Source organism: Pongo pygmaeus, chromosome 3, assembly GCF_028885625.2.
Source record: "Pongo pygmaeus isolate AG05252 chromosome 3, NHGRI_mPonPyg2-v2.0_pri, whole genome shotgun sequence".
Taxonomy (NCBI): domain Eukaryota; kingdom Metazoa; phylum Chordata; class Mammalia; order Primates; family Hominidae; genus Pongo; species Pongo pygmaeus.
In genome coordinates, this window is record NC_072376.2 from 7,204,333 (window position 1) to 7,221,860 (window position 17,528).

At 43.7% G+C, this 17,528-nt stretch overlaps 1 protein-coding gene across 8 annotated transcripts in view; it reads left to right on the forward strand.

Moving 5' to 3' along the window:
- EVC2 (EvC ciliary complex subunit 2) overlaps positions 1-17,528 on the forward strand; it is a 155,338-nt gene that overhangs the window by 35,292 nt on the left and 102,518 nt on the right. For all 8 annotated transcript variants that reach the window (XM_063663512.1, XM_054484771.2, XM_063663515.1 and 5 more), the window contains exons 8-9: positions 13,225-13,359; positions 15,418-15,557. In XM_063663512.1, coding sequence (XP_063519582.1) covers positions 13,225-13,359; positions 15,418-15,557 — 275 coding nt within the window. The remainder of the gene's footprint in view (positions 1-13,224; positions 13,360-15,417; positions 15,558-17,528) is intronic.

Consider the following 17,528-nt stretch of genomic DNA (forward strand, 5'->3'; position numbering starts at 1 on the left):
AGTAGAGACGGGGTTTCACCACGTTGGCCAGGCTGGTCTTGAACTCCTGACCTCAAGTGATCCGGCCACCTCGGCCTCCCAAAGTGCTGGGATTACAGGCTTTGGTACCTTTTCTATACTTGGATCTATTTATATACACAAATGCTTAGCATGTGTTACAGTTACCTACAGTATTCAGTACAGTAACATGCTGTACAGGTTTGTAGCCAGGAGGAATAGACTATACCATAGAGCTTAGGTGTGTAGTAGGCTAGATCATCTAGGTTGGTGTAAGTCACTCTGTGATGTTTGCACAATGAGGAAATCACCTAACAATGCATTTCTAGGAACATGTCTTCGATGTTAGGTGATGCATGCCTGTAGTTGTACCCACTGCTATGACTTACTACAGTGAAAAGATACAAAGCAAAATCAGCACAGGGAAAAGTTGCATGGGGAGAAGTTTGGAGAAAATCACCTGCAAGTTTTAAGAGTCCTCTCCCAGTGGAGTCGCAGAGGGGATGCTTCATTCCCCCAGCATGAGTTGTGAGAACACATGTGAAGTATTGTCTACCAGGGAAGCTCCTTAGAGATTCAGTGCCAGAATTTTCACTGGGAGCTGGCCACGTAGGCACTCTCTGCCTGGCATATACCAAGATTCCAGACTCCCAGAAGCAAAGCAGGTGCTCAGCCTAAGCCACACTGTTTGCACAGACAGTTTGAAAACAGAGAGCCACTCTTACCAGAAAATAGTGGAAACCCTCCCAAAATCCATGTTCCCAGGCGTCAGCTGAGGCCCAGCCCTACAGGAAGGGCTTTCAGAGGATGCCAGTCTCTGGCTGGAGATGTTAACTCTTTTCTGCATGGCTAGTAAGTGGCAGGACCAGGATTTGAACCCAAGCACTTTGGCTCCGGAGCCCTGCTGTCAGGCACTGGGCCACACCACCTCCCAGAGAGCGAGACTCCTGCACAGAAGAGATGAACAGAAAGTACAAGGCTGGCGTTAGGTGAGTGTTCAGTTTAGTGGGGCTGTCAGGTGCACTGGTAACAAGTTTCCCTGGTGGTCTGTGAGCTCCTGGCGGGTGAGGCCATGTCGGATTTGCCTGTGTCCCCCACTGTGCGGTACATTGTAGGTGGGACTCAACAGGTAAATATCCCGTGATTGAGCTTATTGTCGTCAATGACGATGATTGCTGCTCAGGAGGAGGAAGTGGCTGGTTACTGTATGAGTGTAATAAAAGGCAGAGAATGCTCATGTAAGAGTATTTCTGAGCTCTTTCCCGCTGCCGCAGGCTCACTTGTGGATGGAATTGAGCCATGCCGGGGTCTTCCAGGCTTCCCGTCACCTACACGTTGCCTTCAGGAGAAAGAGGAATAGTTGCCCCCTGGGATGCAGACCTGTGGATGCAAGTCCTGGCCATGGAGCTGGGGCTGGATTTCAGCCACACCAGCCCCCAAGACAGGTGCCCCCAGGCTGTGGACCACATTCAGGGAGCTCCCTGTTGAGTGGGGAAAGGAGGTGTACGCACAGGGTGGCCCTATGGTGTTGTGTGGGCCCAGCAGACTCTTGGAACATAAGGCCTGGCTTTGAATCCCTGTCCCTCCAGTGATTGCATGTGACCTTGGGCACGTCACTTACCTCTGAGGGCCTCAGTTTCCCCAACTGTGAAATGAGAGTAATAACTATTCACTTCATAGGATGGTTGTTGAGGTAAACGGATCAAGGGATATAAAGTACTCAGCACAGTGCCTGGCACTGTGAGGGCTCCATAAATGTGAGCTGTTGTCATCAGCAGTATTATTACTATTATTTACACATGAGAACAACACAGCTGTGCCAAGTGTTCTCTGATGCTGACAATGAATGTTTTGCATCAGGGCCTCATGCTCCAATGCTCATTGGGGCCACACAGGTGCTATAAGTGTACGTCAGGCTCAGTGCAAGATGCTAGGAAGTAATGGAGCATGCAGCAGCGTGGACACTTGGGTTGCCTGTTACCCACCATCCCCACCCTCACACTGAGGCAGTACATGAAAAAAAAAAAAGACCGAAGAATGCACGGCACTCACTGAATTTGTGAGTTTGTGACCTGAAATATAGATTGCTTATACCATGGACACTGACAGCGGAGAGAGAGAGAACTCCATGGGCTGAGTGCACTGGCAGGCTTCCTGGAGAAGGAAGAATTCAATTGGGTCTTGATGGTAAGATTTAATTAAAGTTGGGGAAGGGGCAGCTGAAGATCTGACTTCTAGATTAAGCCAGTGTTGACTGCTTGTCAGGCATGAACCAAACACTACTGGGTGACACATACATAAGGGTGAGGCAAGGCCGTGGCAGTCATAGCATGTGTTCCAGCAGAGACAGTGGAATTACACCAGACAGGTGTGATGGTGATGAATAGGATGAGCTTGCCAGGAGGGTGGCAGCACCCCTGACATTTGCATCAGGCAGTTTAAAAATACAAGGTAAAGATGTGAGGCTTCCATTGTGTAAATAGAGATTCTGCCACATTTGGGAGCTACCCCATTATCTCCTTAATTTCCTGTTATTTCCTGAGGGTGAATCTGACACATGTCAGCCAAGGAAAATGAGGCCCCAGGAAATCGTTTCTCATTTTTTCTCAAGAAGTCGTCTTTCCCTTTCTGTCTCCTGGATGAGAGTACTGTCTTTTTGAGAGAAAATAAGAATCACACATTGAATGCAGGTCTCAGATGGCACTAGATATCCCCTTCTGTGTTCATCACATGTGCCCATGAAAGGGCCAGGTACTGTGCCGGGCACCAGGAGAACAGATCACAGTGTTCTGCTGCCAGGATCTCAGGTCTAATCAGAGAGAGACATTTAAACCGATTGTTATGGTACCCCAATTCACTTAGAGTGCAATTCCAATACTAATTTTGTTGTTGTTCTTGAGATGGAGTTTTGCTCTTGTTGCCCAGGCTGAAGTGCGATGGCACGATCTCGGCTCACGGCAACCTCTGCCTCCTGGGTTCAAGCAGTTCTCCTGCCTCGGCCTCCTTAGTAGCTGGGATTACAGGCACCCACCACCAGGCCCAGCTAATTTTGTATTTTTAGTAGAGATGGAGTTTCACCATGTTGGTCAGCCTCCCAAAGTGTAGTTTAGTAGAGATGGAGTTTCACCCACCTCAGCCTCCCAAAGTGCTGGGATTACAGGCATGAGCCACCCATTAGTACTGGAGCACCCAGCCTCCAATACTAATTTTAATGGGACTTTAGAGGGGATGTGAAAAAAAATCATAGTTTCATCTGAAAATATAAATTATAAACCCAGATGGGAAGATTTTGAAAATGAAGAGTAATGTGGGAGGGTTTACCCTAGCAGATATTAAAAATATTACAAAGCTACATTAATGCAGCATTTGACTGCTACAAGAAACATCAGACCAATGGAACAAAAGATAAAATCTACACACATATCTATAAATATGTTTTAAACCAATGGGAGAAGGAAGATGTATCATACATGAATTTGGTAACAACTGACTGGGTCTTTTGAAAGAAAGATAAAGATGAATTTCCTGATTAGATTAAAATCTAAGTAAATATAACAATTTGTAAAAAGTAAATATGGGCTAATAGGATATGATCTGGAGAAAACTGGATTTAGGTACACATAGTTGCAAACTTTACATTTAAAAACAGCACTCAGATAAGTGAGAAACTTGGGGAAATATTTGTAATATACATAAGAGACAAAAGATTGATGTTTTTGATATATAAAGAGCATCTTAATATTAACTTATAAGAGATGGAATGCCACAATAGATAGCTATCTACGATATGAGAATTTCCCAAAGACGAGGCTTACAAGGTGCCCTTGAAGCACAGTGGCGACCTGTGTCACTCTGTAGGCAAAATCACGTGGCTGTGAGTTGGATTTGTAGGCCCGGGGGTTTGTACACAATTGCACATTATCATTTTTGCCTTCTCTGTGGACATTTGAAGCCCACTAACCATTGCCCTAATCTGCGTTTCTTGTTTTGATTACTGCCTCAGCGTCCTATCCTTTCTGCCTCCAGTTTTACTCCCCACCCAGCCCATTGTCCACGCTGGAGTGGTCTTCCCTAAAACGCAAACCTGCCTGCTTTCTATTCTTGAGGGGCCCCCATTCAGGATCCGTCAGGAAAGCTGACCCCTGCTAACCATCTCCCAGGGCCACTTGGTGCCTTTGTTTTCCATTACGCTCTGGTTTTGCACATCCTGTTCTTATCTTACCTGTTCTTTGGGCAACTTGTGAACCTCCTGCTGGACCCTGACCAGCATCTGCACGCTGTGATGTCCTAGCCCTCCCCTGGCCAGCTAGTTGTGCCCTTGGCTGGGGTCCTATGCATTGGATCATTTATTAAAGCCTGGCGCTGTGTGAAGTTGAGATTATTCCTCTGGATGGCACTTAATGCATTTTTGTTGACATAAGAATAGAATTGTTGAACTGGAAGAGACCTTAAAGATTATCTAGTGCCACTTTCTCATTTTAGAGTAAAAACCTCCGGTCCAGAGAGGCTCTGGGAACTGGCCAGGTTCAGAACTCAACATCATTGCAGTCAGAATCATGCTGTGTGATATGTTCTCTACTCCAGATGCTATTCGCTAGATTGGTAAATTAGCAAAGCTGTGTTGGTAAGTGTGATTGTCTCTGCCTGTGATTACCTTCGAGATCTCACTGTTGCCCGAATTGTCAGCTGGGAGGCCAAGGGTCTCTTTGCCCTCAGGGCTGCCCCTCAAGGACTGTGTGACAAGGGCCAGCAAGCCACTCACCCCTCTGCTTCTTGGGTCTCAAGCTCAAAGTAAAAGATTTCAAGTAAAGGATTCCTAGACTCTGTTCCGGAGGAAACATTCGTCTCATCTCCCATGTTCATCAAGCATTTTCTGTGTTTTGAAGGGTTGGGTAGGTGGGATTTAATATAAGGCCACTGTGGGCATTTTGAAGAAATGTCCTCTTCTTACCACCACCCTCCACGTACAGAAAAGTTGGAAGAATAAAATAGCTTCATGCCGTAATCCCACCAGCAGGGAGAACCATTGCTAACATGTTCACATCTCGCCATCCACAAGACTATGAATATATTTAGTACGTAATTGAAGTCCACTCTGTAAACAGTTCTTCATCATGCTTTTGTAACTTGGTGTTGGATTCTGAGCATTTAAAGCATTCGTTTTGAAAGGCCTGTTTATCCAGCATCGCTCTTCATAAATGCAGGGACAGAGTGCATCAAAGGCATCTGCTCCTGCTAATATGTGATTAAAGGGTGGTAATCGTGGATGATTCTTTTTCAGAGACAAGAAGGAAAGTGAGGAGGACTCTGGGGGATGGGAAGCTGGGATAACCATCTCTTTTTCTTTATTCTTAGACAATGAGGTTTAAGGTAAAGATGCTCTTTGGAATCTGTACTTACAGTGATTCTCAGTGGAACTTGGCTGCAGCATATTTAAGGGAATCTCAGAAGTATGATTAACGTGGGCTGATTCTGGTGCTCTCAGCCACTTCCGGTTCTGAACTCGTCACTGCAGCAGTGGGTCCCACCAGCATCCTGCCCCCTGAGCTGGATTCAGGGACATTGTTGGCTCCTCCTGTGTCCGGCCTCTTACATATCCATTCCATCACGACACTCCGCTGACTCTGTCTCCTGATCTGTGCCCTTCCCAACAGCCAACAACAGTAGTAGTAATAGCGGCTCAGATTTACTGACTTCTGTGTACCATAACCCTAAACATTAGGCACTGTTTTTTTGTGTCTGGTGAAGTATACACAGCATAACATTTACTGTTATTAACAGTTACTACATTCACAGTGTTGTGCAGCCATCAACACTGTCTGCTTACAGAACATTTTCCCCACTCTGAAAGGAAACTTGGTACCCATTGGTGACTTCCCATTTCCTTCTCCCCCAGCCCCTGGCAAACCACTCATCTGCTTCTGTTTCTGGATTTGCCAACCCTGTACATTTCAGTTAAGTGGAATCACACGGTACGTGTCCTTTTGTGTCTGGTGTCTTTCACTTAGCATCATGTTTTCAGTGTTCCTCCATGTTGTAGCATGCACCAGAACTTCATTCCTTTTTATGGCTGAATAATATTCCATTATATGGATATACACATGTTCTTTATTCATCAGGACGTTTGGCTTATTGTGAACAGTGCTGCTGTGAGCATCCGAGTACAGATTTTTGTTCGAATACCTGTTTTAAATTATTTGGGGTATATGATTGGGGGTGAAATTGCTGGGTTGTATGGTAATTCTATTTTTAACCTATTGCCTATCAGGGCTGGGGAAACCCAGTCTCCCACAGTGTGGAAGGGAGTGGATCTACGAGTTGAACCCCCATCAAAGGCCAAAGTCCATGGTCCTTGCTGGCGTGTCCTGTTGCCTCCTGCAGCCTCTTTTCATGCCCCCCATTTCTCCCTTGGCATCCAGGTTTACCTTCCTCTAGGCTGAAGTCATACAGCGGCCAGAGTTGTCTTTCTAAAATACTGATCTAACCATGTTTCTTCATGGCTTAAAGCCTCTCAGTTGTTCCCCTGATTCCCTTAGGATGACACAGCAAATCCCTAACCTCCTCTCGAAGGCCCTGTCAGGCTGGGGCTGCTTCTCTTGCCGGCTTCAGGCCTTGTTCAGGCCAGTCCTTCTCCAGGCTCGCCCTCCACCTGGCCCAGCTCATTCTCCTCTGCCCGCTGGATCACCTCTTGGAAAGCCTTCTCCTGTCCTTTGAGCTAGGAGAGGAGCTCCCCTCCCTCCCCCAGTCCTCCAGGTTCCCCAGCCTCAGCCCAGGCACACTGTGGCATCAGCATCTGCCTGCCTGTTCATTCCTCTGTGGGACTGTGAGCTCCTTGAGTAGAACCTGGCTCTGGTTCCTCCTCGTTCTTCCAGCACCCAGTACAGGGCTCCAGTGACTCAGTGAATTAACATCAGGAAAGTGTAGTGTCACATCCAAACACGGGGTCAAACCTGGCAGCCCACTTGATGTATCCACTTAAATAGAGAGTTTCAGGCAAACAAAATTATAGCAAACCTTGGTTTCTGCACATGTGAAATGGATGTAAGAATTCTGCACTTAAAATATTGTTTGAGGCCAGGCGCAGTGGCTGACATCTGTAATCCCAACACTTTGGGAGGCCGAGATGGGCAGATCACAAGGTGGGCAGATCGGGAGTTCAAGACAAGCCTGGCCAACACGGTGAAACCCCGTCTCCACAAAAAGTACAAAAATTAGCTGGGCATGGTGGCAGGCGCCTGTAATCCCAGCTACTTGGGAGGCTGAGGCAGGAGAATCGCTTGAACCCAGGAGGTGGAGGTTGCAGTGAGCCGAGATTGTGCCATTGCACTCCAGCCTGGGCAACAAGAGCAAGACTCTATCTCAAAAATAAATAAATAAAGTATTGTTTGAAATATTAAAAAGGGAGCAAAGCCTGGTCTGTGGACAAAATTAAAATTTGAAGGGATTAGGAAGGCTTTTGGGTAGAGACTCAGGGGTTCCAAAATCCTGCCCTGCTACTACTCCGTCACCCCCAAAAGGTGAGCTGCATACTCAGAGTGGGAATGAAAGTGTTAACAGGGGCACAAACCCTTGATGGCTCGATGTGGGGCTCCTGATAAAGGGCCAGCCTAGGAGAGGCAGGTGAGGTATGCAGGCCGCTAGCCCCAACTGCTGGATGTGAGTCTCAGGTCTACTACTTACTCTCTCTGTGACCTTGGGCCATTTTAAAAACTTATTTCTACAATGACATTACAATTTATAAAGTGGGGGTTAAAATAGTTCCCATTACAGAGTATTATCGTGGAGATTAAATGGATTAATACATGTAAAGCACTTGGATCCATCCTTGGTGCTTAGTATCTGCATAATACATGTTCTCTGAAATGACAATGGTAATGGTGATGCTGCCGCTGATGGTGTCATGATGGTGTTGATGGTGGTAAGCGTGAAAATGATGATGGTGATATTGATGATGTTGATAGTGATTGTGATGGTCATGGTGAAGATGATGGTGATGGGGATATTGATGATGTTGATAATGATGGTGGTGATGGGGATATTGATGATGTTGATAGTGATGGTGGCTATGGTAATGGTGGTGGTGGTCCTGGTGGTGATGGTGATAACGAATTTGATGGTGATGCTGCTGATGATGGTGTTAATGGTGATGGTGAAGATAATGGTGATGGAGATATTGAAGATGTTGATAATGATGGTGGTGATGTTCATGGTGAAGGTGATTGGCATATTGATAATGTTGACAATGATGGTAGTGATGGTGATGGTGAAGATGATGGTGATGGTGAAGATGATGGTGATGGTGATATTGATGATGTTGATAGTGATGGTGGTGATGGCCAATGTGAAGATGATGGTGATGGGGATATTGATCATGTTGATAATGATGTTGGCGATGGTGATGGTGGTGATGGTGATGGTGGGGATGGTGATGATGAATTTGATGGTGATCCTGCTGATAGTGATCATGATGGTGTTGATGGTGATGGTAAAGATGAAAATGATGGAGATATTAATGATGTTGATAATGATGGTGGCGATGGTGATGGTGGTGACAGTCATGGTGGTGATGGTGATGATGAATTTGATGGTGATGCTGCTGCTCATGGTGATCATGATGGTGTTAATGAAGATGTTGATCATGATGGTGATGGTGAAGATAGTGATGATGGGGATATTGATGATGTTGATAATCATGGTGGTAATATTAATGTTGGTGATGATGATAGTGATGGTAATGATTATATGGAGCCTCCTCCTTCTCATAAAATTACATATTGAGATCTTACTCTTCTTTGGTCATTCTTCACTGAGGAAGAAGATTGAAGAGTAGAGGCATTGTAGGCAGGACAGGACCTAGCATAATTTAACAACACAGATAAATGAAGAAAGTGAGGGTCATGAGTGGGTTTGCCCTATGGAGGTAGGCTCTACCTAGGTTTGCTTGTCACTTGGTGTCAGAAAGCAGGAATTGTGAGAGAAGGGGGTGAAAGGTGATGGGATCTGCAGAACTGTCCCTGGCTTTTCCCTCTTCCTAGGTCCAGGCTTCCATTCCCACAACTGTGTTGCTACTTTAAGCATTGATCTAGACTCTGCTCCACTGAACTGCCCGCAGTACCTCTGCTCTTCAGTTTCTCTTCGCAATGCCCTTGTGGCCAAAGGAAAGTAAGATCTCAAGAAGTGGATTTAGAAGGTGGAAGTGGAAAGAGGAAGAGATTTGAGGTAGCCTGACTCAGCTGTCCACTTCCACTTCATGAAGCAGGAGGGAGGGAGGCAGGAAGGCAGAAGGGGAGAAGGAACATACGAGAGAGTTCTTTTCCTGCCTTTTGCGGTAGAGTGATGCTGCCCATATGTAATGTCAATCATACAACTAACTTCTACCATGGTGTGGGAGATTAGGACTAAAAACATTTTAGAAAAACATACAGCCCCCTGGATAGTAAGTAGTGTCCAGCTCTAGTGGGACAAACGTAGACATTGGAGTCCGGCAGAGCTAATTCTGTTTTAGCTGTGGACTTCAATTAATTTTTTAATCTCTTTGCATGTCCATTTGTCTATCAGTAGAACAGGGATGATACGTGTTTCATGGGCTTACAGAAGATTGAATGAAATAAAGTATATGAAGCATTTTGTTAGTGTCCTCAGGCTGCCATAACAAATCTCCACAAGCTTGATACCTTAAAACAACAATTTAATTTTCTCACAGTTCTGCAGTCTGGAAGTCTGAAATTAAGGTGTAGGCAGGCAGGGCCACGCTCTTTATAAAGACCCTGGAGAACCATCTTCCTTTGCCTCTTCTTAGCTTCTGGTGGCTCCAGAAATCCTTAGCATTCCTTGAAATCCTTGGCTTATAGCTGCATCACTCAGTATCTGCCTCCATCTTCACATGGCCATCTTCTCTGTGTGTGTCTACAAATCTCTCTCTCCTCATGAAGACACAATCATTGGATTTAGGACTCAGTGTGACCCAGTATGACCTCATCTTAACTTGACTAAATCTGCAAAGACAATTTCTAAATAAGGTCACATTCATAGGTATTGGGGTTAGGAGGGCACAATTCAACTCAACTCACTACATTTACCTAGCCCAGAGATTGGCATACTGTAGGTGATCAAAATTGTTAATCCCCCTTACCTCCCATTCCCTCTTCTCGAAGATGAAAAAACAAATTGCTGCCTTCTTTGAAGGTAAAGGGGATTAACAATCTTGAAAACAGATTGCTGATCTTTAGCTACTGTGTTCTTTTACAGACAGATTTTTTTTAGTTTCCTTTCCATCAATATTTTGACATAACCTCCATGCAATGCTATTTATGTTTATTCAGCTTATCGATTTTTTTCTTGTCTAGTAGGCACACAGGGCTCAGGGAGCAGAGGGACATGTCCAGAACAAATGGAGTACTTGGATTTCATTTTGGTGCTAATCAAAATTCAAGATTTAGGATCAGGAGGATGTTAGAGCAAGAAAACAGAATTGGTTCTCTGACAGTCTCTGATAACAGCCTCTGTGGACAGAGGCTGATTTATCAAAGGTGAGTTATAAGTGGCATCACACTTTGATTCAGGTTTCAATAAGCATTTGAACTGAAGCTCCTGTTTTTGACCTAACTTAGCTTTGACAGTTTAGAAGTTCAGGGTGGCCTCACTGGTCTGTCAGAAAAAATATAACCCTGACTACAATCTGCATTGTGGCTGCAAGAATGAGGAATAGGCTAGTTGTCTTCTAGCTCCTAAATAATACATTCGGTGCCCCATGGTCTGGAGCCATTTTGAGTTAAACTAATTGTCACAGGTTGGCTTTTCTGGAGACAGATGCTGATGCAGAGTTTGGGGTATAATATGCTTTCCATTGTGCAGAGAAGAGTTAGCATATCAAACCGAAGGCTGCTATCCTTAGAAAAGCTTGCTTACAAGATTGATCCTGGGCTGGTGTCTAGAAACTTGGATTTCAGGATTCCCATCTTCTTAAAACTGCTAAGAGTGACTCCCTATGCCTGAACTGTTTTTTACATGTAGTATAGTTTGTGCTGATTACCTGCTGTTTTTCTTAGAGTATGAAATTTTGGTACATGCCAGGCACAGGGTGCCTATGTGATCAGCCTCAAATAAAAACCCTGGACACTGAGTCCCTAATGAGCTTCCCTGGTAGAAAACATTTCACATGAGTTGTCACAACCCCTCGCTGGGGGAATTAAACACATCTTTTGTGACTCTGCTGGAGTCTGGAAGCATGTGCCTAGTTTTCCTTGGGCTTTACTCCATTCTTCCCTTTTCTGACTTTGCTTTGGATCTTTTTGCTGTAATAAACCATACTTGTGAGTGGGATTGTATGCAGGTGGCCTTGGGGACCCTTGGTACAATCAGTGACCCCCTATGAAAGGAAAAGGAAAGGAGCAGGATTGAAAACAGGAAGAAGTTGAGTTGTGATTTGGGTTGACAAAGCCTCAGCAGTCTGGGTGATTTTCATCTATCAAATTTGCCTTACTTTTTTTTATAATCATCATCATAATAGTAGTAATAATAATTATTATTATCTCTTATTACACAAATAATACATACTCATTGTAGAAATATTAGAAAACAAGCATAAAGAAGGTGAAAAACCTCATCAAGAAATTACATTCAAATAAAATTCTAGAGGATTTTCTTTATAATTTACACATGTATATGTATATATACACATAATTTTTATTTTAGTGAAATGGAGATTATACTGTGTGTATTTCTTTGCAAAGTTACATTACTGTATAAGTCTTTTTATATATTATTAGAAACGTATTCAAATATCTTCTTTTAAATGTTAAGATATTCAGAACTATAGGGAAAATGGGGAGATCTTAAAAAGCACCCAGAAAACAAAAACAGGTTCTTCTAAAAGGTCATCAGGCACACTTCTGTCAGAAGACAGGAGAATGGCACCATCAACATTTTGAGGGAAAGTTATTTTAGCCATGAATTATGTAACCAGCCATACTATCAATCAAACTGAGAACTAAGTGACAGCATTGCCAGATGTGAGAAAAGAACATCTTCTCTAAACAAACTTACTTGAGAATAAATAGATACTTACGATACTTCATCAAAATAAAAAAGAATTATCCAAGAAAAAGGAAGAAATGGGATCCAAGAAACAGTTTTTCTTCAATGAGTAATGCTGTGACAATATAGAAGGCAGTGAAGAAAAAGAAAAAGCTCTCTATGATACCAGAAAACCTAGAAAGTAGCCAGGTCTGATTAAATCAGAAAGTCAGAGAACTCTGGGAATGATGACTTTAAGAAAAAGTAAATTTGACTCTCTGTAACAGGTAGTATTATTAAGAACATGGGTGTATGCTAGGAAGAAAAAAGATAGGCCATGAGAAACTTCAGGAAAAACAAAAAGTCTCACAAGGAAGTGCTAATTCACATTGAAGCAAACTAAAAATGTAGGCTGATTTGGAATAATTGATAAAGTGTGAGAAAAGGGACTGAATTAGGAACACACTCCTTTGAGGGGCAGATATTTAGTGACACAGGATTGGATCCAATTACTTTACTCTGCAGTGAGCAACATTCGCCTAATCATTATGATAATATTGTCTTTTAAAATTTGTAGTTGCTGGGATTAACCTATAAACAATAATCAGGATTGAATTCTGGTTGCAGAACAAAATATATATGTTATAAACCTAAAAAATGCTGGAAGGCAGAAGCAGGGAAGGAGAGGTGGGATAAATGTGGGCCACTAATCTCACTAGTCAGAAGACAAGAGATTTTCTCTAAATGTAATACCGTAAAAATTGGGGTTTAATTATTTAATCTAAAGTTATAGAGGGTAGTGGGAAGGTGAGGGTGCCATGGGTTCTTCCTCTGGCCTCTGCAAAATTCTACCCATGATTCTCAGAAAATGTCACGGATCCCTAGTGCTTCCTTCGGATTATCATGTATTTGATTTGGGAACTTAACGTTCTTGAGTGTCTGTGATGTGCTAGGCTTGCAGCTGGATGGTGCTATTGTGTGCAAATCACCATGCCTCAGGTCTTTGACAGGCTTGTCTTGCACTGAGGAAATTCAGGCTCGGAGAGGACCAGCGAGGGCCTCCAGGCAGCCAGCTGGTAGCTGGCAGAGCGGGACTCAAATGCAAGTGAGTCGGCTCTCTGCTTGGTCTGCTCTGACACTCGATCATCTGTGTGGCCTGGGAGACATGCAGTCTGACCACGCATGAATCCTGCTCTCCTCTTGTCTCCACAGGTTCTGCCGCACCACGGCCTCCACGCAGCAGGGTTCTTCATTGCCTTCCTTCTCTCCCTTGTGCTGACCTGGGCTGCCCTCTTCCTCATGGTTCGCTATCAGTGTCTGAAGGGAAACATGTTCACCAGACATCGGGTGAGTCTTCCCTGAGGGTGGTTTGGAAGGTGGTGAATGTGAGGTTGAAGTTCATCCCCCAGGTCTGTGGGTCTCAGCCCTGGATCCCCATCAGCATCGCTGAGGGAGCTGTGCACAAAAACCCATGCCCAGGGCCCACCTCCAAAACTGATGTTTGTCCTGGGATGCATCCCCATCATTCTTTTTTTTTCCTTAAGAGCCAGGGTCTTGCTGTGCTGCCCAGGCTGAGTCCAGTGGCGATTCATAGGCACAATCACAGAACACTACAACTTGGAGCTCCTGGGCTTAAGCAATCTTCCTGCTTCGGCCTTCCAGGTAGCTGGGACTGCAGCTACACACCAACATTCCTGGTTTAGTCATTTTTAAAACTTCTAACCAGCAACCAGGTGGGAGAACCACTGCAGCCATTACCCCATACAAAGCCCGTCACCCACATGCAGCCCGTCACCTGAGACTAGAATCCCAATTCAAGTAGCATATGTAGGAAGTGATCCCAGGATATAAGGGGATGGGGTGGGAAGTGAGGCAGAAAGGGAAGGTGGCTAGTAAAGGGTGTGTTTCATCAGGGACCTGGGCCCTGATGGGCTTAGTCCTGCCCAGGGGCTCTGGAGGCTGGAAATTCCGCCCCAGCCTGTGTGAGGAGCCTGTTGTTCATTTTGTCCCTGCTTCTTGGAGGAGAGGATTGTCATTTCAAAATGAGGTCAGCCCACAATCTCCTTGGCGGGCAAAAGTGAGAAGAAAAACGTCCCATCTAATCAGACCTTGTACTGATTCTCACAAAGCTGTTATCAATCAGAAGAACTAAACACACCCTGCTGCTTTGATGTCGGAGCAGGATTCATTTTCCAGAGATTAAGGCAGATCATGAGAACTGCACAGAGGAAAGCAAGAGTATGAATTTGATTTAAGGCCTGAAGACCCTTGCAGTACTTTTTTCCTGGCATCACGGAATGAACTCTTCTCACATTTTTCTTTTTTTTTTTTGCCAGCATAGTGGTGGTCAGTGGTCTGCACTGAAACAGAAGGCAGCCTTCAGAGTTGGATTGGGGTCAAAAATCAACCGGGCTCTTTTGAGCTGTGTGACCTTCAATAACGTTATTTCACTTCTGTGAGCCTCAGTTTTCCTATTTGTAAAGTGGGGGCACCAACACTTCGTTGTTGTAACAGCTTCATGATAACACAGAGAAAGCACTGAAAATAATATCTGGCACAGGGACAAGAATTGTTAAAGGTTAGCTATAGCTGTCATGCATTTTTGCAGAGTTAATGATATTGGAGACAAAACAGATATATCTCTCATCCAATCAGAGGGTTGGGCTTAGTTATCTCTAATGTCACTTCCAGCTCACAATCCTATATTCCTTCTTTCTTTCTTTCTTTTTTTGAGACAGAGTCTCACTCTGTCACCCAGGCTGGAGTGCAGTGGCGCAATCTCGGCTCACTGCAGCTTCCATCTCCTGGGTTCACCTGATTCTCCTGCCTTAGCCTCCTGAGTAGCTGGGATTACAGGCGCCTGCCACTACGCCTGGCTAATTTTTGTATTTTTAGTAGAGACAGGCTTTCCCCATGTTGGCCAGGCTGGTGTCAAACTCCTAACCTCAAGTGATCCATCCACCTCAGCCTCCCAAAATGCTGGGATTACAGATGTGAGCCACCACACCCCGCTCAATCCTATATTCTGATTAGAAACCAGCCAGATCTCTGATGTCAAGGTCCACCATACCCATTGTGAGGTTTCCTCTACCTGATAATGATAAAGATGATGATAGTGAAATATTTTATAGGTCTTACAGGTTGAAAAGTTCTTTCTGTCCATTGTTCCACTTGACCCACACAACATCCTCACACAGGGCTATTGGAATTATGATCCCATTTCTTTGCAGAGAAAATGGAGGCTCAGGAACATTTGGAAAAGTTTGTCTGGGTTTACCATGGTCACAGTGGTGGGGCTGATTGGATGCTCTGACTGCAGACCCCTGGCCTTCCCTCCTGGCTTTCTCAGCACATGGAATTCACAAGAAAGCCCAATCAATTATTATTTCTGCAATTCTCCTGAAGGTTTGGCAGTATGAGAGCAAGCTGGAACCCTTGCCATTCACCTCAGCTGATGGCGTGAATGAGGACCTTTCCCTTAACGACCAAATGATAGACATTCTGTCTTCCGAGGACCCTGGGAGCACGCTTCAAGCCTTAGAAGAGTAAGAATTCTAAATCCCATTATATTTCCATAGATGTGATGAATGTTTTAACGACAGTGACATAAGGCCAAACACTGAGTATATTTCATTCATTCAGTTAATCATTCGTCACTCTGTAGTCATAATTCAATAATTGCTATGTACTGAATGTTTGGCATCTAGGAAAAGAGGTGTAGAAGACATACTCCTTCTCTAAGGAAGTCTGATCTAGTAGGAAAGACTGAAACATAAACAGAAGTGACCACAAAATTGGGTGAGCACCATGCTAATGGGAAGGTCAGGGCTGGCAGAGCACAGAAGAGGAAGTAATTACTTCTGAGAAAGTCATAGAAATGCTTCCCAGAGGAGGTGGCATTGAACTAATTATTTAAAAAATTTTTTAAATTTATTTTTAAGTTTAGGGATACGTGTGGAGGTTTGTTATATAGGTAAACTCATGTCACGAGGGTTTGTTGTACAGATTATTTCATCATCCTGGTATTAAGTCTAGTACTCACTAGTTAAGAGGGAGAGAATCTGAATTGATTCTGAAAGCTTATGAAGAAGCTTTCCAAGTTGATTAAGCGTGGAAACAATTTTCAGACAGAGGAAAGAAAGGGCAGATGTAAGAATGTGAAAGGAGCAAGGTGCGTTTGGTGAGATGTCAGTAGCCAAGTGTGGCTGATGTGCAGATTGGGGTATTGAGTATAGAAAATAAAGAAGAGGCAGCAGGGGAGAGAGGCCAGACCAGGTGATGTGAGTGTGTGCTGAACTGAACTCAGTTCTTCTTATGTAGTTAATGAATATTAACATCATACTTCCTATGTGCAATAGCAGATAGTGCCAGACACTGTTTAAGAACTTTACAGAACTAACTCATATAATCCTCTTAACAAGCCCATGAAGTAGGTATTGCTCTCTGTAACATCTTATGGATGAGAACTTCAGAGAGGTTAAGTAACTTGCCCAAGGGCATATACTAGTAAGTGATAGGGTCAGGTTTTAAACTCACGTCATCTGCTCCATGGTCCAGGCTCTTAATCATTGCCCAAGATTTCTCCTGGATGGACACATGGGTCACAGTCTAATAGGTAACCTTAACTAGATAAGGTTCATCAGCATGGCCTTGCTGTTCCTTCTTTCCTTTCATCAGATATTTAAGATGACTTCTTTATGTTTTCTTTAATTTTCCATTGTTTTTGCCAAAAATCTCAATCTTATTTTTTTATTTACTCTCAAACAAAATTATTTTGAAGTCTCTGACTGAAGACGTTATTATCTGTACCCTCGTTCTGTGTCTGTTATCTAGAGTACCACTCAGTTTTTGATCATATTTTCTTGTCTCGTATCTCTGTGTATTTTTGATTATGTGCTAGACATTGTATGGAAGTTGAGAGACAATCTAAGGACGAGGGTGATGTTATCTTCTTCTAAGCGGCTAGCAACATAGTTATGGATTATATTAATCCAATCAGAGTTTGAGATCATTCAAAGCTGGGCTTCATTTCTCCCAAATCAAATTCTTATTTGGTTATATCTGATTATTCTTATTTTAATATTCTTTGCTTTCTTGTTAGACTGCTGATGATTAATAATGGGGCCAAATGTGAACCCTTCAAATTGGATTCCATTTACAGGAAACATTTTTTATTCTAGATTAAAGATGTGTGGCTTTCTGCCCACTCACTACCCACTGGAGGGTAATTTCTGTGAATTTGGAATCATCAAGATGACAATAAACTGTAATGCCTTATGTTTTCAGATAAAATACCTTATGTTTATGTCACATTTAGAAATGTGCATACCCCTTATTTAATTTGGTGCTCATGTCACATCCCTTATTTAATTTGGTACTGCTTTTTGGTATGGCATCTTATTTTCAGTGTTTGACAGTTGAAGCAGCTGAGGCTCAGCTAGGCTGAGAGGTTTACCCACAGTGATACATGTGGTGAGTGAAGAATGGGACTTGAGCTTCCTCACTATTTAGGCTCA